The 22,033-nt window shown below is 45.5% G+C and overlaps 1 protein-coding gene across 14 annotated transcripts in view; it reads right to left on the bottom strand.

The window, feature by feature from the left end:
* Positions 1–22,033, bottom strand: part of FBRSL1 (fibrosin like 1) — a 508,752-nt gene that overhangs the window by 21,652 nt on the left and 465,067 nt on the right. For all 14 annotated transcript variants that reach the window (XM_082293570.1, XM_082293580.1, XM_082293573.1 and 11 more), the window contains 2 exons: positions 5,093–5,489; positions 3,251–3,504 (listed from right to left, as the gene is read on the bottom strand). In XM_082293570.1, the coding sequence (XP_082149696.1) occupies positions 3,251–3,504; positions 5,093–5,489 (651 nt within the window). The remainder of the gene's footprint in view (positions 1–3,250; positions 3,505–5,092; positions 5,490–22,033) is intronic.

Here is a 22,033-nt window from a genome sequence, read left to right as displayed (position 1 = left end):
TTCTCCATTTTTAACAGGCTATAATTCTCATTTTTTGTCATTGCCTCCAGGCTTTTCTCCTCTGAGAAAATACAGAGGAGGAATCAGTGGGAAGAGGAGAAACATTGAAGTGGCTCAAGATCTCATCAAGGTTGCAATGACTGCTGAAACAAGATGTTCCACCCTATGACGTGGCCTCTTCTCAGCATCTTCCTCTGGAATAACAACTTGCATGAATGTGAATGTGGTTCAGGGAAGGGGAAGACAACAGTGCTTTAGAAATGATGTCACTGAAGACAGTAAGGACCAGTGTCCACTTTTCCAAAATGTCTGCTGGTGTAACAGTTAAATCCATCTGTGGCTTTGCCTAAGAACTTCAAACAGGGATCAGCATCCAACAGGTTATATATTTTTTAAGCGAAGATCAACCTGTGTCCCCACCTATGGATGACACGCACCCAGTCCTGACCGATCTACTTGCTTCTGAATTTACATGAATCCACTTCTTTCACTGTAACAACCCTTTAAAACTACTGTTCTGAATATAAAGGGGCAAAAGAACACCTGCACTTTGAAGTTTTATTTCATGTTCTGCAGGGAGTTCTTTCACTTCAATTTTTTACAGTAACATTAGAAATGTCTAAATCAATCACTTTCTGAAGTGACATTGTAAGATCTTTGAAAACAGGCACTCTGATGGGGAACTTCAAGGTCTTTACTACCACTTAGAAGCCTACACCCTATTGAAAGTCACATTTGAAAGCAAATGTTGGGTGCCTAAGTCATTTGCTTTTCAGTACTAAATGTACTGCTAAGAGTAGGTACTGTATACTGCTACAATCTATATAATAATTAATACAAAAGCAGAAAGTATATACATTTGTGATACTGAAGCCTAAGGCACTGGAGCAAAAGTCTCTAATGGGTTCTCCTTGGACTGAGCAAGTAAGAAAAAAACTATAGGCTGAAAGCACTTAGGTCCAAAACCTAACCTCTTTAGAGAATATGAGCATGATTTCATGTGTGTGTGTGTTTACGCTTTCAAATCTGGCATGACTTAAAGAAACTGAATCCTTCTGTTAGCATCAAGATAATCCACTTTTCTGGAGGGAGAGATAAAAGCAAGTTGGCAGTTGTAAGTGCTCTGATATCCAATTTCTTTAAGAGACTGGAAGTCAGACTGATAGATTTGCAGCTGGCTCCAGCCCATAGCCCTCTACCACAACTTTGGCCTCTGTCAGGAAAAGGCCTGGAGATGTTTGGAGAAGCTGTGTGGCACTCGGAGGAGTGGCTGCTTCATAGTAAAGATGGAATTGCCAAGGAATAACCCAGGTCTGTGAGGGGCTCTGAGCAAGGTCTGGATCAGAACTGGTACAAGAACCTGCCAGTGATGTCTGGTCACACAATAACACAACCAGGAGCAGAGTGCCTGGGCAGCCCTTGGGACCTGGGAACACCGACCTGCGTGCACACACGAGCTGGGCATGGCACAAAACAGCACTGCTGCTCATGGTGCCCTCATGTCCAGGAGAGAAGAGACACAGACCACCGTTTCCTTTGTGTATCCTACATCAGGGCAGCCCTTGAACCGAGGGCAGAAGCCCAGTAAGGGCTGCTCCTAAGTTACTTGTATTAGCTTTAGGTTTCAAAACAAAGAAATGCCACCAGAAACGCATTCTTGTCTCGCTCTTCAGGGCTGCTCAGCAATATTGTTTGCTTTTAAGAAAGTTTTATGTGAATGACAACAGAAGCTCCTGGCTCTGCAGCACTCTGTATTGATTTTATGATGTGCCACTTTGCAGGCATTTCATATAGTGCAGACAAGAGGCATTTCACTGTCTGAAGGTTAGACGCCCGGACCTTTCCCTCCACTAACTTAGGCTTCTCCTACTTAAATTGCAGGAGAAATCCTTTTAGTAGGAGCAAGACTGTTACTGTTTTCCTGGCAAGCTGCTGAATGTGAATAGGTCACTTGATCTTGCACCTCCTGAAGTTAATGGTGAAAACATACTTGCTTTCAGTGACTGCAATATCATGCTTTTAGTGAGCGCTTTGCTATTTCCTTTCGCAAAGCTTTCAAAGTCTCCATCACAGTAGTCCTTTGCCTTAAACAGGGGAAGCAATGAATAGGTCTCCCACAGTGCTGCCAACATCTTCCCAGCCATGTGGTTGAAATTCTAGATGGTGCCAGGGCCCGTGACAGCCGCCAGCTTTGGCCTATGTGGTCCTGTCTCTGGCTGGGAACCCACAGCACTTTTGTCTATCATCATTCTCAGAGCTCACTTTGGACCAATTCGTACTTTTTTTTTCACTTAAAGAAGCAGTTATAAATAATGAGACATTATTTAGCTCCTGGAAGCAAAAAAGGGGATGGAAGACCATCAGATTTTTCCACAGCAAATCTGCCATTTCCTTATTCCTTTAACTGACTTCATAGGAAACAGAGAGTGAGTTTTTTGCGAAATGCTTGTCCTGTTTAATCCCTGCTGAGTTAGTCGTGGAGTCAAATGCCAGATCAAAAGGAGGCCCCAGCAAGTGAAAGTTGCTGGGAAGTCTCCAGCTGCCAGGGTCTCTTCCAGGGACAGCTGTAGGCTAATGGATAAGCTGTAAACAGGGCATTTAGGGCAGAAGTGACAATAGAATGGGGGCCAGGGTGAACAAAGGAAACTTTTTAAAAGGATGCAAAGATAGTGAGAGTTGAACAGCAGAGCTTGTCAGCTGAGCTGTCTCTGACTCAGACTGAAAGGCCACGGAGCCATGGGCACAGAGCAGTTGTGCTGCTGCAGGCAGAGGATCCTGCTCTGCCAGCAGGATGTGCTGCTGGTCGAAGGATCAGGCAAGGGATTCAGTGAGATTCAAGTGCTCGCTTAGAATAATTGTAGAAATAGTATTTTCTCATCAGTTCCAACAGCAGCAGCTTTCTTTGGAGAGGGGAGAGAGAGGGGAGAATGGCAAAATGTGCATCAATTCTCTGTTAATCTAAAAAATGCCTGATGACTGTAGAATGCCACACTGGACAACTCATGCCCTGAACAGGACTTCTATCTTTTTGAAGCATTTGTTTTGAAGACTTCCTATAGGAAGCTACAGTCCTGTGTCTACAATCTCTCATCTGGTAAAGCACGTCCAGGTTTCATGAGCACTGTCACAGTTCCAGCACACACTGAGGGGCCTGTGTCAAGGTATTTCACCTGCCCACCAGCCAGCCCATCTCTCAACACCCTCCAGTGCATGCATGGCTGATCAGCCCTGGCAGAAGAAGGGAACCTACCCGCAGGGTGCCCTGGTATCACGAGGCTGTTGGTGGGTAACGCTGGTGGAGGTGGCAGCGTGGGTGGGGTGGCGAACATGGCCGGATGGTGCTGGTGTTGGGTCTGCGATCTGAGAGAGAAGTGCGAGGTAGCAAGATTAGAGATGGAGAGGGGCAGAGCTGGGCCGGAGGAATGGTGCGGAGGAATCTGGGGAGACAGGGGCAGGTGTTTCGGGAGGCTGATGCTTGTTGCACTGCTAGCACTGCTGCTCCGGCTGCAGAGAGAGAGATGGGAGGGAGGGGAGAGAGACAGAGAGAGAAAGAGTGTGTTACAATACAGGACTGAAACAGTGCAAGAAATATACTACCAGAAACAACACAGCTATGGAACATTGATCTCCCCAGGCTTATGCTTTTGCTTGTCTTAATGGCAGTGGAGACAGTTAACGAATCTTAATGAACGCCTCCAACAGGGCAAAACGGGCCTGGGGCTCTCTGGAGGGACATTTCCTCCGGTGCTACAATCCTCAGAGCTATCTGTGAGTACTGATGAAGGCCACAGAGGCAGCTGGATTTTGCACCTTTATGGAGCCTCTGATGACCGTGCAGTGTCCATGTGGGTCCTTGTGACCAGAGGACACAGCAACACCGATTCCTTTTTCTGTTGCTCTGGGTGTGCAGAGCTGCACAGCACGAGTGACTCCAGGATCCCACTGTATCTGCTGCACATGTGCTGTGGAGCTTTAGTCACACAAGCATGCAAACCCACACCATGTTAATAATTTTTCTCATAGTAATTTGTATTTTACATCTTCTATTATTACTCCATTGCAAGTGATCTAAGTTTTGTGGGCTGAAACACACTATCACTGCAGTTATTAGTTGTGTAATTCCCACAATATCGAGTATTTGTTGCAAGCTAAACCTCAGGGAGATCTTGAACAGTTTGAAATATTATTCACCATTTATACTATGGTGGCATTTACAAGGTAAAACCACAACAGAGCTTACGTATGCAGGATACTATGAAATACACATTAATGACAGCTCTCTGTATTCATATTCTGACCTTTGTGCAGCCAAATATTATGCTTTAAATCAGTTTTCTCATCTTGTTTAAACTAGCCTAGCTCTTGCTTGGGAGGCAAGGCATGTTTTCTGTACCAGCAAAAAGACTATACAGGTTCCAGTTGACTGACTAAACTCTTTTCTCTAGAAACATTTTATCCGTACCATTTTCACCCACCCTCCTTACTGGATGGAGGCAATTTAAACAGTGGAGCTAAGCCTCCTGCAAGATCTGAACATGCCAGATTGAAGCAGATTTATCAGGCCACACAGGAGCCCTGGTCTCAGGGACACAGTGTTTTCCAATACAGATCACAGGATATTCTGAGTTGGAAGGGACCCACAAGGATCAGAGTCCAAGACAGATATCCCTCTTTTGATGCTGGTGAGACAAAAAACCTGATAACTATGAGCAAACCTACTTCAATGGAAGTATTTCTGAATATGGAACAAAGGTGTTGCTCAAATTCAAACCCCCTTAAATTTCTAAGGCAAGAACTAGCCAGCTCAGACAAGACCGTGCAAAATTTTTCTTGAAACCGGACTGAAAGGAACATGTGCCTTTCTCCCAGAAGGTGTGCATTTATCACCTCATTTATCACGTTTCAAATGCACTGATCCACCACAGCTGGAAAATCCAGCCTGTAGTCAGCCCATGAAGTCCAATATCCAAAGCATGGACCATCTTACCCCAGACGAGTGCTCGCCTTACCTCCCAGCAATTTCTGCCCAGTGTGAAACAAGCTTTAGCTCAGCAGCAGCCTGAAGATGACGTGAGCATCCCCTTCCCCCTACCTGATATTATTGAGTCCGTTGTGGGCCACCTGGTGATGCACTTGGTAGTTGAGAGGTGGAGGGATATGACTCGGAGGCTGGCTCCGAAGGTCAGGGATTAACTGAGGCTGCGACTGCGGCCGAGGTTGAGGTTGTGACTGCGGCCGAGGCTGCGGCTGAGGCGTGAGCCTGGGTGGTGCTGGTGCTGAAATCACTGGCTCCTTCTTCAGCAGTGGGCTTGCTCTGGCACTTGACGTGGGCGCTGAGGAAGTCGAAGTCACAACGGCAGCGACTGGCTGGGGGCTGGGGATGGGCAGGGCGAAGGGCACGTCGGTGCTCAGCTCCCGGCTCCGCTCTAGCCCAGACACCTTTGGGATATTGGCTGCTTTCGCTTCTGGCTTGTCATTCAAGGTGGGACCTTATGGAGCAATGAGAAAAAGAACAAAGCACGTACTGAAAGGTGTGTGTTTCTTTCTCTGCTTGGTAGAACATATGCCTGGGAAAAAACAAGTCATGTTTCAGCTCGTGGGAGCGCCGTGGGAGCACTGCTGCTACAAGATGGATGTGTGTTTGCGGCTGTCCTTCCGCTGTCCTTGGCTGGCCAATCCACAGTACTTTTAGCATGTGTGCAAGAGACTTAGCTGTCATTAAATGAATGCATACTACACAGAACACACAGCTTTGTGACTTCTTCAGAAGCCCAGGGTTATGTACAATAGGAGTGTGAACATGTCTCAAGTTACTGCTACAGTATTTCCCCCTCAATGTAAGTTCCACGTTCATGAAACACATGCCTCGTCATTAAGACATTTCATTTTCTCAATGCTCATTCAAGGTAACCCACATCAGATTTAGGCTCAACTCCAGCTACAATGCACTGTGACCCAAGCATCAATCCTTAATGATAACCCCACCTGTCTTCTAGGATGGAGGCTACCTGGGATCTCTGTAGCAAAGGATGGGACAGCTCTGCAGAGTAGCTGTGACGCTGCTGTCCTCTGGCCACACGCTTGTGTGGAAGAAAAGAACAGAGAATGCTGGAAAAATCCAGTCAGAAGTTCAATGAGCACTGAAATGTAGTCTTGTTTACCCTAAACAGTGCAAACATCTGTATGCATGGCATGCCAAAACTATCAGGAATGCTGCAACTTTGCAAAATGCACCTACAGAGAGAATTCCATATGGAATTACTCTTTCTATGGTGCCAAACTCTGCCATTTTTCATAATAATTAAGCTAAACAAAGCATCCCAAAGAGTTAAAAGGCTGGAAAGGAAAAAGGGAGGAAAGAAGAGATATTTCAGATCAACCAGTATCCAAAAGGTCGAAGACAGCTGAAAAGACCAACATGAAAGCAATTCAACTCCCACTGTAACTCCCTTTTCGCCCTAATCTGTGTATCCTTGAGTGCACGCATACCCACAATTACAAGAAAAGCTCTTCATGGGCTACAGGACCTAACATTGTTGGTGTGTTTCACACTCACACCCCCGCCATGCACACACAGCACCTCTGACTTTTAGGAGACATGCTTTTGTTACCCACCAACACGTGCCGGGGGCTGCCTGCATTTCGCTGCCTTGCAGACACGCAAGAGATGCTACCTACACTCATTAACATGCTCCCAACACCCTCACAAACAAATTCCACCTTTGAAATTCTCCCGTCTCATCAAAGGACTGAGCCAGTTCCTGATGTAGGAGGGTGTGGAAATAACACACAACACACACCATGAGCTAATTCTGGACGTGCAGATGCTCTGGCCAGGCGTTTGTGAACCAGCCCATGCGAGGCCAGAGTCCCCACTGTCACTTCCACAGCCTGAGTGCCACCATGCTGGCATTGGATGGGAGGAGGACAGCGATGAATCAGAGCCTGCAGCACACCAGCTCATGTTCTGTACCCAGAATGCCTACATGATGAAGGCATCTCCTTCCTTGAGATAAAAGGCAGCTTCCCACACTGCTTCTGGCTCTGCTTGCACTCTCACCAATGCACCATTTCCTTCATCCATCAATCAATCAGCTCATCACTGCATATGTATAAATTCAGAATGTGAGAAGAGGACGAATGGAAACATATGAACTATATTTATCAGCTGAAAATGTCTTGAGGTCTTGGGGCCTCAAACCCACAAGTAACAGGAACAGAAGCCTTTCCAAACACCAGTGTTTTGGCTGGCAGCAAGTACTATCAACACTGTACTTTCCAGCACCTTATATATCTTTACAGGTTTGACACAATGTCTGGAGATCCTAAATTATTCTCTACAATAAATATGAGGCTAACTCTCATTTCAGTGAATTTCTTTTTCAAATACGAATCCATGCATCCCAGGTAAACTGGTTGTGAGATGTAGCTAGACTTGGTTCCAATGCTATTTAGAATTTATTTTTAAAGTTAAATTCTCAGTGCTCTTGTGTACCATTATTTTTTATAACGCCACCTATGTTTGTAAACTTTCCTCAGATTTTATTACGAACGATTGAAAAATTGTCATTGCCTAGTCAAGCCAGGGCTCCCCACATGGCATTTTGGAGCAAGTGTGTTCACAGCTGTAGATTCCACTATTTTTCAGGAGCTACCCATTAAAAGCAATTGGGTTTCATTCCTGAGCATAGGTTTCCTCAGAGCCCATTAGCTCTTTACATCCAACAGGCCTCCTCCTACAGAGTTAAACTTCATATTGTGTAATTATAGGCAATGTAGACTAATGGTGTATATTCAAAACACACTGGCACCACAAAAGTTAGTTGAGTAAAAAGTCAATTAGATCCAAAACAAATCAATAAAGTCCCACATTAAAAGCAGCTGTTTGACCAGTTTTATGTGCAACTGCTGATTCCCTGTGGTTTCAGCATTAGTTCTCATCTGCAATTGTCTCAAGGCAAAAGCTCAGGCTCCCTTGCTGACTGAATTGACCAGCCAAGCCTGGTTGTGTTTGTTAGTACTAGGGGTACATGACTAGTTCCTGCTGCCAACTTCCATCTCCCAGGATGCAGTACTGCAATATTTTTGTGTTTCGTTCTTGACAACAATGAAAATACCCACATGCCAGCTTTCCCCCTTGCCAGAAAAGCTACAGGCAAGAGTGCATCTTCTCTCCTTTTGCAGCCGTGTTGCACAAAAGCAGAAGCACTGAGAAGGGAAAGATATGATGTGAATTCATGGGCCAGAGGGGAAAAAAGTGAGAGAGCAGAGTCCCCAGGCCTTCTCAGCCACCACACAGGAATGGGAGAATCCTGGTGTTTGGTGACTTTGCTGTTTCTCCTCCTGATGACTGCAGTGCACACATGGAGGTCTCTGAGCTATCTTTCCTGAAATCCCTCAGGAAGTTAATTTTAATGATTTTAATGAGAGATGTTGCCCATTCTCATCAGGATCTCAAACTCTGCAGTTTCTCTGCAGGATGCTTGAATATCGCTCTGAAGGGAACTACACTCTTGTGTGCCCAAGCTCTGACCAGGCTGACTGCTGCTCACATATGGAATATCCCAAGGAAACCAAGCAAATATTCCCTTTTGTGCAAGCTGGATCAGGTTGCATTGAGATCCTTTCAGAAATTTCTGTTCTTGGGCTCCTAATCCTGCCCTCCTGAGCAGATGGGCCTACAGAGCTGAGCACAACTGCCCCAACAAAAACACAGACCCACCTGACCACACCACGACGTTCTAGAAGCAAAAATGTGTTTATTTTTACCAAGTCCTAGAGTAATTTTCATGCTTAATGATAACAGGCTGAGCCAATTTGCCTAAGACTTGACAGTCAGCTCCAATAATTCAACCTTAATTAAACCTGAACGCATGTCAGTTCAGCTTGTCCCTTCACAGGAAATCTGACATTTGTAATGATTCGTGTTCCAGCCATGCTACAGGAAGGCTGGATCACATCTGCCACTCTCCACCGTGCAGAGCGCTACCCCTTTTGAGTATGCCAACTTTTGTTTATTTTCTAACCAAACACCTTGGACTTCTTCCATTGAGAGGTTTTCTTAAATGAACACACAGTGAAACATGTCTTGATCTCATGGGGATGAATGATGACTGAGTGAGAGAGACAGGGAAGAAAAGGCTGAATCTACTCTAACAAGAAAAAAACCTCCAACAACCTTGGATTAGTAATTCTTGCCTCCCTGATTGACTAATTTGTTCATTTGGAGTGTTGCAAAATGTTAACCTCCCTACATATTGGGCTACATCCAATTCCAACTTCAACTGGTAAAGAAAAAAAGTAACAATTTTTAAAAGCACAGAGAGCTTTAGCTACTGCTCTGTAAATCTGCAGAAACCAGAGGTGAAGTTTAAGGGAAACCCCAAAGGCAACTACAGCTTAAATTACTGTATAAAGCATTCTTCAGGAGGAGTTACCTGAACCTGAGAGACCATCAGCCAAGACCCCATCTGGAAGTTGCCTGAATTCTGAATCCATGACTGGAATAACCGTGCACTGCCCATCCCCAAGGCTGCACAGGGTGACATGCCTGCCAGCATGTAACTACACGGCATTGCAGGCTAAGCACAATACGGAAAGTCCCAGACACAAATTAAACCTTTCTGTTACAGGAATTTGCTTTCAAGCTGATTAAGAGTAGCTCAAGTGCAAGGGATTAAACATGTAAAGGCTGCTTTGAGAACTCCAATAAGCAGTTACTGTGTTATACAAACAGTACTTAGGGCAACAGCAGTTCCAGCCCTGCCTCTTGCTCTTTGCAAGCTGCTGGTTGCTGCTGAAAGGGGACTGTCAACACACGTACAACGTGATTGGAAATAATCTAATCTTGCTTGCACGCCTTTCCTTTGTCTCTTGAAAAAAAGGAAAGTGGAGTCATTCAGACGTCTTTCTGCAGCCTCCCTCTGCAGTCTCCCTTGTTGCATTCAAACAGCAAGGGTGATGGGGTGATATGAGAAAGAAATTCCTCTCCTACATCCATCAATGACATCTTTACCAATGGCAATTTCCCAAGAAACACAACAACCACCATCTGTAGCCCATCTATCCGCCCTGTACATATCCTTGAAAACAGACGCAGGCCAGACTGGCTGTGGTGAACCCTGCTCCATATTCCAGCAAGAAATGCTACAAAAGCACCACTACAGGAATTACACATGGCAAGAAGCTGAGAATTTCAGAGGGAGTTGATGAGTCCCAGAGAAGAGTTTTGAAGCATCAGCCAGGGGAACAACTAAAGAAGAGCAGGACTTTACAACAGAAATAACTAAATGAATGTCAGTGAACATTTTGTGTTTTGTTTTTTTTTTTTTTTAATTTATTTTAAATTGAACTTTTAGGCTTCTGCATAATGTATTGTGGATATGCAACACATCATAAGCAGAAGAGAGAATAAAGCATTTTGCATTGACAGTGATAACACTGACAATGGTAGAGTGCTTACAAGTGAAAATCAATATTTAAGTGCTAATTCTTTATCCCTAGATGGCTTTTGCTTTTATATAAATGGCTTTTTCATTGCATTTTAGGAGGGTAGCACTACTTTACACTTTAAGCAATTAGGCTTTGCAAAGGTAAGGCAAGCAGAGCTACAGCACAGAAGCTCCCCAACAAAGGGGGCACAGAGTTCCTCCACCTATTTTAATGCAAATCAGCTCAAGATAAGATATAAAGACATGGGACTTGCACATAAAACTACTGTCTGGAAGGGTCCATGGTGTGCAACACAACGATTTTTAACATTACTGAGAAGCAAAGGCCAAGTTTCCATCACGACAGCAGAACTACGCATGAGGCTGTGTGAAAACAATGTTCTCCTGTGCCATGGGCTCCTCTGAATATCACGGGCTCCTGGCGGATTTTCCACAAAAAATTACAGTGTTTTCCCACAGAGAAAAGTAAACTGAGTGTGAGCACAAACCCTGGAGCCCGGCTCCGAACCCGCACTGCCGAGCGCGGCCGTGGAGCCGGCCTTTGTTCCCGGCGCTGCTCCCACAGCCCATTCCCAAGCCCGAGTGGGAAGGGGCTTCCCAGCCCAGTCTGGATTCGTCCCCTATCACTCAGTTCATTTGTACAGAGCTGTCTGTCAAGTCACATCGCCCCGCCGCAATCTGAAACACCCTCCGAACAGCTGCCACTATCAATTACTCTCCCAGGCAGCCCTGACTATCAGGAAGAGAACTGGAGCGAGCACTTGCCAGTTTTAATAAACTGTGTTGCCCAAGTCATTTAACCTGCTAGATTGCTGTATGCTGGGGCTGTAACAAGCCTTCAGCTTTTCAACCTAGAAGAAAGCAACAGTGGCAAAAAGCTGTCAGCTTGGTCCTCAGAATTAACTTCCAAGGGTGTCTTCCCCCACCCTCCCTCCCGAAGTGCCCAAGTTTAAAAGTGCAATATCTTCGAGTCATTTTCATGTGTCACGACACGGAAAGCAGCTCTCATTTTTATCAGAGAGCCAGCAACTCCCAAGAATGAAGGGCTGACATGCTCCACGATTTCCATGTTAGGAGCACACCTGAGCAGAGAGTTCCTCTCTCCTGCACTCTCATGGACACATCCTGTGGGCACTCCCCAGAGCCGGCTCTGGCCACGTGTCGGTCACCACCACCCCAGCAATGCTGATGCAGCCCAAGGGCTTCAGGTTACTCCGACCACCTCGAGGGCTTTGCATCTCCCACTCTCAGTATGATTAAAGTTTCTCCCCCAGTCAGAAACTCATGCATGGCAAACTTATATTTACTTTGATTCTTCCAGGACAGGTAGGAAAGATTTCTTAAAGAAGTACCTATTTAAAATTAAAACACCTCCATCCAGACTAGTGTTTTCAGTCTGTGGCTCATGTATATACCAAGATGTTTGTGAATGTTAATCAATAAGAAAAGGTCAGAAAAGGTCTGCCATCACTAGTATTAATTTGAACATAGGGATCTGCTGTCCACCAGAAAGCTTAACTCCACAAAGCAAAAAGATTCAAATGCACTACACAATGTTTTCCTCAGCCAGCTCTGTAGACAAGAGCCTTTGTTGAGAAAGTTTGAAGCACAGAGAGGTTTCACCCCCTCCTGCAGAAACTGAGGAGCAACAGCATTAAGATCTATGGACTTGATGCCTATTTGCTGCTTTATGGTTCTTTAATGGGATGTTTTATTCCTAGAGATTTGAGAGCTTTCCATGCTCTATCGAGGCATGTTAGCTGTAAGCATGCATGATGACAACACCAAAGCTGCAGGAGCTGAATGAAAATGGGTGCCAAACACAAGGATTGGGGCCACAGCATAAAGAAGAAGGATCACCATTCAAATCCCCCCAAAGTAAGTCACACTGCATTTTCCTAGCAATGCTGCTTCTAGCAATGTCTCAATGCAAAGCTGGAACTGGATTTGCAGCTAAAGCACCTACTGTGGATGCTGGCGTTGTAATGAGATTGAAAGTTTCATACAGGCTTTTTAATCTAGGGCTATAATGGTGAATCAAATGGGTTGAATCTCTTCAGCACTGCTCCTAAGCAGATGCTGAATGCCTACAAACCAGTGACGTAGAAGCCATGCTACTTCTCTGGCCAGAAATCATTACTAAAGCTTCTTGCAGTTAGATACGAAAGGTGTGTTTGCCTTGTTCTGTTTTTTTAATGTGTGATGGCCTATTGTACATCTAATCTGAGTGACAGATAAACAACAAGGTAAATAAGTTATTTAGAAAGACACTCCCCCAATATGAAAGCAAGCAAGCACACATCCTCAACTCCAGCTGTAAGCTTTTAAACAGACAGAACTGTTATAAACCAAGGAATCTTTTGATTTTAATTAGGCAAACAAGGGCAAATAATAAACCATCAACTACTACATTACCAGAGAAAATGTACTACTTTTGCTGTTTCAAATCCATATCGATTCCCATCTAGCCTGCGAGTGAGTTATTAATCACTCCAATTAAATCATGAACACAGGTCTTTACACTGAAATTGAACCCCCACCAATAGATCAATAACTCAAACCTCCAAGAGCAATTACTGCTCAGCATAATAGAGCAGCTTGTTACACAGAGTTCCATGCAGACCACAATTCTCTCTGTCATATCCTTCACAGGCAGTGCAAACAAACTGGGAAAAGAAAGATTTTATAACTATTATTTTCAAAATAAACAGACATCTGCTTAGAGTTACCTAATCTCTCACATCACAGAGGCAGATCTGCCAAGGTCACATTGGAGACATGATTACATTTTTTCACAATTTGTTATTCTAGCAAAGCCCTGATAAGATTGAACTATTGAAGTTCACACTCTGGTTTAATTTCAAGAGGTTAAATGCCAAATCCTTTTCTTATTGCTACAAGGAAGGGATCTGCCAGGCTGCATAATACCCTGTGTGGGCTAAGACAACAATTTTGTTTCATCTGCACAGTTTTATGAAGGTTTTGATTTTTTTTTTTTTAAATGACATCAGAGAGCTCCAAACTCCCAAAGAATGATTTAAAGTAAAATCAGAAAGTGAGACTTTTCCGGAGGAGCATGAATGACCTTTCGGATCTTCCAGCCTGGAGAAGTTAAGTCAACGTCTGGCTGAGAAAGCACACTTGCTAACCAAAACCAGAGAAAGGCAAGAAAGAACATTCTGAAACACCAGATCATCTCTGCTGGGAACAGATGATTGCCCTAACCAGCCAAACGTATGCAGGGTCACAGAAATCCCCCCCTCTGCCTTGGAAGACAACTGATGCTTGTCCTGATGCTATGAAAGAAGAACTGTCTGCGCTCAAGCTCTTGGCTCTCCGTCCTTTCCAGGTGAGAGATGTTTTTCTGAGCATTCTTGCTTCTGACAGGCTGGCCCCTTCCTACAGCCCTGGAGCCCCATCCATCATCCTTCATTAGGGGAGCTATTGGCATCCAATTAAGTGGTGATGGACCCACACCACAGAGCTAATCAAGACGAGTTCATACTTTACTCTTCAGCCTACGGCTACTGGCTCCTGCCTACCATGGGTGTCACATTCCTGCTGCTTCCCCTTGCTGCTGTCATGGAAACATGGCATCAGACCAGGCAACACCAGAAAAGCAGCAGGTAGAGGGGCAGTGTTACTGCTGGGGTCTTACCATGGCTTCCCACCAGGCACACAGGCAGCTTTTACCAAAGGAAGGCTGGGAGATTATCTATTCCTGACTGCAGCAGAGGCAGAAAGAGCCCAAACAACAGTTTTCTTCCTCCCTAAAGGGTGGCAAACAGATCTGTTCAGAAACAGTCTCAGTAACGTGACTGAGGTCTGTACCTGATGTTATGGCTGGAGCTGTGAGAATGCAAAGTTGTGCTGCAAGGGGACAGAGTCTCTGCTAAGCAGGAACCAAGAGGAGTGACTGACCGTGCACAAATTAGCAAAATCCCATCTTGTTTATTTGTTATGTCCAGCCCTCACAGCTCAGTAGCTGCTGTCACATTAGTGCTAATATGCTCATAATTTGTGAAAACAACACTTGAGGTTGAGTGCTTGTCAAGTGGGGCCACTGCTTTCCAACCAGCAGCTCCTCATACCCTCTGTCTCCCACTGCCCTCCCTCTTCATTCCCAGGCACAAGGAGGCACCTTCCAGGCAGATCCTTTCCCTGCATTTAGCAGCAGCATATTGCTACCCTAAACCAACATATTGAGCTGTTCCCGAATTGCCTCCATTCTGCTAGCAGTTGTGCAGTAGGACCTCTTTCCATTAACTTGGTTGACAATGTAGGGTCAAGATGAAGAGAAACTGGAAGAATTTTCCTGCAAGCTCAAAAGCAGTAAGGCCTCACTCCTGTTTGCACGGTCAAAGTCCAGCTCCTGAGCTGCTGCAATTGCATCTTAAAAAATTGAGATATTGAAACTAACAGTCTGAATATATTCAACAACATTTCCAGTTGCATCATGGATAATTAAAATATTTAAGGGACAAGCTGCAAGTTGTTAATCGGGGAACATTTACTTGAATGGTGTGTGCCCTTTGGATTTGGTCCCTATGGCAACCAAATATTCACTCCAAAAGGATGCGCTGGAAGAAGCATGTCAGGAGCTGCCTCAACATTTTAATTCAGAGAGTGAGCAATGAATAAATACAGCTACTGACAGCACAGCACAGGCAAAAAACCTTTGAAAACAGCATCAGGAAGTCACAGATGGCCTTTTGCTTTTTAAGACTGAAAAAATTCACTCTTCCTTTAAACACACCCTATCAAGAAAACTGGACTGTCTTGCACGTGAATCACACTTATTAACGACTGCTAACAAAAGCTCTAGAACAGAGGAGCTTTCCTTCACTTCAGTTCTCAATCCTTGATTTTTTGTGACTGTGTTTCCACTCCCCACAGTGGAAGGTGTTGCATGGTCCGAAAAATCTTTTCTGTCCCACCTGGTGCAATAGGAGCCACACTTTGAGAATGCAACAGCATGTGAAGGATGGCTTTGCAGAATGCTTGAGAAGAAAAGCGTGAGGGATGATTGGTTTTTCCTTCTAAACAAGAAAGAGTGGTTTGGTATGCAGTAAGGCAAAGAAAAGAACACTTCACTACACTGCAGAAGGAAAACACCTTCAGCATGATCTCAGTGTGGGAAGTACAGCTGCAAAGCTCCTTCCAGCTTCCTCCTTTGATGAAGTGTGAATTCTTCAATGGGCAGTAGAAATTTTGGAAATATTTTAGTGCTGGATATGTTGGAGGATAATGTATGATCTGGCATCTAGTAAGACCTAACAGAGGAACACTGTGCTGTGCATTGCAATGGAATCACACCCTATTAATGAAAAGGTACCCTTGAATCTCTTCTTGCGTGAGGGTTTATGGCTGCGGAAAAAAGTCTTACAAGGCTGGAGGGTGCAAGGCAGCACGGATTGCTGCGATGCCAGCCTGGATGTGCAAAAAGCCTGGAACAGTCATTCAGCACTTGCAAACCCAAATGTGTGCTCTACACTCCTTTTCCCATTGACTCCTTGGGGTCCCTTTACATACACTGCAGTGGCCCTGCAAAGGTCATCAAGCACAACAATTTCCACAAAGCTGCTGGATGGAATCTGCAGCAGGTTGTCAGGGCCATGGAAAACCCTTGTGATTCTGATATGCATGAGACTACTCACTGTAATGAGGGAAGTCACTCAGGAGAATATTTTCTGCCTTACTGACTGAGGTATTTGGCTTTCTTGCTGCCTGTGGTTTGCAGGAGCCCCAGCAGCACATGGCTCTGAGCTCTCCCACTTCCCAGCAAAGCCACTCTCACAACCCCCATGTTACCCTCGGAGATGGAATTGGGCAGGGACTGCCACATCTAACCTCTGTCTTGGGCAACAAACACGTACAGGCTCAGACTTCTGCAAAGATAATCACAGGAATAGTCTGGTCTGAAACTGCTGCACATTTTCATTTCAGTATTGGGTGAAAGAAAAGAGACAAGTATGTGGGCTTAGCCTGCAGATACTTTTCCAAGACAGTAATTGCTGCATAATTTATATTCTTGTTTTTACATGTTTGCCATGTGTACCAACAATCCCACTGAATTCACTCTGAGTTTTTCCTTCAAGTCCTCTCCATGTCACAGTTTTTCCAAACTGCACAAACACAAACAAGCCTAGAGTCCAGTACTAAGCAGCTACTTGAGTCTGGCAAATTCCTGTATTCCCAGATTCCTGCACATTAGGAGGGGAAAGTGGGGTCCAAGCTAATTCTCGAGAGTTTCCGCTCTACATCAGCACAGCAGACAACATCATTCACTCATTATATCTGTATTTCCTTACAAGCAGTTCTCTGTGAAGTCAGAATTGAGCCTTTCCATCTCTACCCAAAGCCACCTGCTCCCCACCAACTCCAGATCCCCCAGGCTGGAGGAGTGCTGCCCTCTGCACAAGGGAATGCTCAGAAATAGTAAGTATTTGCGACTGATAGGAAATCTTAGCACAGTAAGAAGCAATTTATAGCTTCTGTACCAAAGAGGCTCACAGAGAAGTGCAACAACGCAGCTCCTCATCTCAGCCCTTCAGCAATGGTTTGAGGTACTTTTGCTCATATTAAACTAACTGGAGATGACATCCTAGATCCTTGCAAGGAGGGGAAATTCATTTGTTCTAATGGACCCCGAAATGGTTAATCAATTCAACGATTACAAATGAAATGCCTCATCTCTCAAGGGGCAGAAGCCAAGGGCTGGTGCCACTGGTTTTGGTTTTAAGGACACAATATGGTTTTGTTTTTGAGGACAACACTCCAAAGTGCCAGCAGTTGGTTTCAGGGGAAACCACCTCCTCCCACATTAACATTCATTTGCAAAATCTATCACATATGTTGCGTGCAAACTGGCTGAGAGATGATTCAGCTCTGACAGCATGAGAGCCTCTAGCCCAAATATCTGAAAATAATAAAATCCACACCATCCTCCTGATTCCTCACCCTAACAGAGAAGTGACCTATATTTGCTTTGCTCTGTCAGCGTTCCCAGAAGACAGAAAACAGTAGCACTGGTCCATGCTGGGGCTGTGGACCTCACAGTGGGGTAATTGCCACAAGAAGAACACAAGCAACAGTGCTTTTGTTACAGGTTATGCTCATGGCTAATGGCAATGACTGGGCTATCACATTCTACCTTATGGTCACTCCACAAGCAGGAATTAGGCCAGGAGGGACAGAGCACCCATTATTTTATATGTAGAGATGGGAAGCAGGGGAAATGATGGAAAAATCTCTCACAGACAGTTAGTATTCCTGTGTTTTTAAGAGGGCTCTCCTCAGCCCTTTGTTTCGCAGGCAGGCTGGCTCTCAGCTGGGCTGTTCCCAGTGAGCTCTCAGCCTGCCAGAGGCTCGGAGAACCTGCTCTGAATGAGTACGTTTCTTCCCATGAATTTGTTAAAACCAAAGCCAGATTCCCCTTATGCTGGGTGCTGCATGTTTCTGAAAAATCCTGTCCTCTTTCAAGACTGAACACAACCACGAGTGGCAGGAAGGAAGCAAAGATATTCTCCATCATGAAAGGAGGAGAAAGACACTGAGGGAGCAGTCAGCCTCTCCGATGCCACACCACATCTCTGGGGACTGAAGCTTTGCTGCATCCACAAGATAAATCCACCTTCTCCCCCTGTTCCCACAGCAGCAGAGAACAACTCCCCAGATACCAGTGCTGGATGCCAGTAAAGGTCTCCCTTTTCTTCCTTGTGTAAGGCATTTCCCTCCCCTTCATTTTATAAATTACCAGAACAGACATTTAAATGTTCAAGAATAATCCGAACAGAGTATTCATGCCTTGGGCATTTTCATGCTCTACAAGGAGTGAAACAAAAGGGCCTCATTTAATACCTCCCTACAGCATTCCCAGTTCCTGCTCGTCCCTTGTGAATCTCCAAAGGCAAACTCTCAGTGGTTCAAGGCTCCTGAAATACCCCATCCCTCCCTTCTCCCTTTTTAAGATGAGCTTCTAAAGCAAATCTTGCTGGCTGACAGGAACAGGTGGTAGGAATCCTTCAAAGGAGAGAAAAATCATTTGTAACTAATAAAAGGAGAGGAAAAGTCCAATTCCCGTGGTTTTACTGAGCACCCGTGGGAGTCGCTCAGATGGCAGGCACATCCTGCTGCTTTGTGTGCTTCTGTGCCCCCTGGCACCCCAGCCCTGCAGCTGCAGGACAGGCAGGATGAACGTACCTGCACCCACTGCCTCCTGTGATGCCAAGGAGCAGGGTGGCTCTGCCTGCTTTATGGGGGATTTCAGGAAGACTGCATCAGTTCCAGAGCCTGATGGGATGGGCTAAGGGCTGAGCCTGTCTTCTGCCCTGGATTTTGAGATCTAGCTTTACAAAACCAGCAAAAGCCTCTATCCTTTTCAAACATATAGAAACCATCCAATGTTTGAACAAAGTTTTGAGCTAGATCAAAAAGCCAGACCTGCAAAACCCTCCTTGGGGCTTTGCTTTGATTCTTTAGCAAAACTCTCCCCCCTGCAGTAAGTTTCTGATCCTCAGCCTTGGAGAGAAACATCACAATATACTGAGGTGAACAATACACCTTAATCTCTTGCCTTATACTTGACAGGTAAAGAAGTCTGACTTGGAAAGGACGCCCAGGACACGGTTGGCAAAGGCTGGGCTCGCTGTGTGGCACTTGGAGACAGCAGCTCTCCTGGAAAGAACTGCAGCCCCGGGACAGCAGCTCGCTCCCCACCTCCCCTCTCCAGCCCTGCCATCCGCCTTTCTTCTTCCCTTATTGTCAAAACTGCTGAAGGGAGAGGCGACAAGCTGGAAAGGCATGGCCAAGACTTGAGAGCGAGAATTCAAAGCACCCCTGCTGTGCTCCAAAGTGCTGTTATGGCTGCTCCCTGTGTGCAGGGAATTAGGATATGGTCTCCAATCCAGCTACAAGCAAAGAAGGCGGAGGAATAGATGTGCTTTCTGCAGAGGCCTCAGGTATTGCTCCTTTCCTGTATTTGCTGGCAAGCACAAGGCACAAAAACATCCATGACCAGGAGCAAATGCTGGAATCCAGGTTTATCTGGATGTGATCTAAGGGATACTTCACTACGATGTGGCCAATGCAGTTGTTTGTTCAAGAGTTAAAAGGAAGGGATATTTCTTCCTATGGAGGAGGATCAGGAAATTAAACCTGGACTTGACTCAGCTCTTCCTCCTTTCTCATATGGGTTTCTCTCCACAAAGAGGGGGTGGCAGTGGGTTTGAATGTTCTCCAAATGTGATTTCCCTTCCCTCCACAAGAAATTTATAGAGAAAAAGGTCTGAAGTCCTTGCAGTCTTCTGCAGACATGCCACATTCAGAAGCTCTGGGCTTCTCCCCATTTCTTTGGTTCTCCATATCAATTTTGCCTGTTCACAGTCTGAAGTCATGCCCACCCCACCCCACGCACTGCACATACATTTGGTGAAACTCCATCACTGACCAGCTTTTCAGCAGCCAGCCCCACACCAGTGCCAGAAAGTCTATTTAGTTTGTAAGCCTACAAAGCCCAACACATGCCTTTACACACCCTGGAACAGCGCTGCAGTATTTACATCCCCTCCAAAGAACCACAAAACCATTTATCACTGTATGGTCACGCTCTACTTGTCACACACCAGTGCTGGCATCCTGGAGAGGACTGTATCGCAAACAAGCGCCCACCTCAAGTACCTTTGGGGTATTCAGCATGTTGTGGCTGCACTGAATTGGTTTCTGACCAGAAAAGAGAACACTTTCTTCAATCACCCTGTAGAAATGTTTTCCTTATGGGCAAACTTCAGAAATATTCACCGCCCGATATTGAGGTTGGTTTCTCTAAGAGCTAAGGATCGTAAAGTAGCCACGTGTTTAAACAAGAGGTCATTATCCACCAGCTCCAGGCTTCAGTGCAAGCTTCTAAGCAAGGAGCAATTTGAAAATAGAGCTGTTAAAGCACTAACAGTAATTTAGTGTAGTTTAAGTTTCTGTTTTACTGATTTTTCTGGCTAAGATTCATAGTGCTATCAAATTAGCATCTGGTTATCTTGTTGAGGGGAGTAAAGTCAATAGTCTAACAGGCCCATTTTGCTTCTCTTTACTGCTGCAGTTGTGTGACTTCATCGCTATTGAGACCTGAAGGCAAAGGACACAAGGACAATGCCCTGTGGCAGATGCCAAGCTCCTGTTTTGTGTGTCATACAGCACAGTCCAAAAGATGATATTTCAAACACAGCAATCAGAAGAAACTATTTCTACTCAAGATGCCGTAATACCAAAGATTTAACACTAACCTTACTAGTTACCACCCAATTATAGGAAGCGAGATTTTTCAAAGGCATGAAGTCAACAAGAGATTGAGAGTTTGACCCAAATCTTTAGAAGCTTTGTAACCATACAGTTCACCTGCACCAAAACCTGGAAGCTTTTCAGGACCAACAACAGTAGCATATAACAACATTTGATATTCAAGCAAATGTGCTCTACTAACTCTTTGCAGAGAAATCTGCCCAACACCAACCTCCTCAGTCTCTCCAACTTCATCTACCCAGTGTGGTAAGAAGAAAAGCTCCTCCACACCCTTCCTTCCTCTCCCTCTCCTCCACCTCTAGACAGCACATAATTTTCAGCATTGGTTTGCTGCCCTCGGCGTTCCACATCGCTAGACTGGTCAAACCCACAGATGGAAGGAAAGATGCCTTTCCAAGCCCACCTCTGGAAAGACAACAGATGTGGTAGGAAAAGCCCTGCAAGCTCCCCTCGTTCCCTTTGAAACCCGAGGAGGACAGATGCGCAGCACATTTGAAATTAATTACAGCAAAACCTACTGCATTGTTCTCTCCTCCCCTTCCTTTTCCCCTGACCCCCTCATTGCAGAGCTTTCACTGGAACCTCTGTGGTGTGTATATTTTCCTAAAGTTGCCAGGGCCAAAATGGTACAGCTGAGACATTCACAGAAGTCAAAGAAAGTGCAGGCCCAGGTTAGTGCACAGGGGTACAATAGTTCCTTAAGAGCGAGCGTCTCCCCCGCCGCCGCCCCCCTCCTCCCAAACCTTCCGTCTCTAATGAACCTTTGGTGTCTGTCCACAAAAAACAAACATCAATCAGGCAACAGGCTGTTCCTTTTCCCCTGTTGCTAGTCTGAAATAACAGTCATCCCCCGCTGGGCTGGGAACGCCACTTCCCTCTCCAGCACACATACGGGATAATAAGGGGGAGGCGAAGGAGGGAGGAAAACCCGCTCCAAGGTGCCAGAATACACAGCGAGCCGTGCCTTTCAGAGCCAGAGAAAACTTGGGAACACAACAGCTTTTGATTCCTCCTGCCCCACTGGGTACGTTAATTATTTAATAGTTGGCTTGTGAATTGGTGGTGGTGGTAAGAACAGGGTGGAAGGGAAATCAGGCTTTTCCCCCCCTGCCCCCAGTCCCCTCCTTGTGCTGGCAGAATCGAGTGTGCACACACACATGTGTGTATGTGTGTGTGTGTGTGTGTGTGGCTTTGGGCATGCCTGGCAGCCTCCTCTGTGCTGTGTCCTCTCTCCCCACCCACACAAGACTGTCGTTGTTGGCCTGTGACCACAGTGGCCATAGACAGCA

Source organism: Coloeus monedula, assembly GCF_965178545.1.
Source record: "Coloeus monedula genome assembly, chromosome: 18".
Taxonomy (NCBI): Eukaryota; Metazoa; Chordata; class Aves; order Passeriformes; family Corvidae; genus Coloeus; species Coloeus monedula.
The sequence above is the reverse complement of the archived record's forward strand: the minus strand, read 5'-3'. Positions and strand labels throughout refer to the sequence as shown.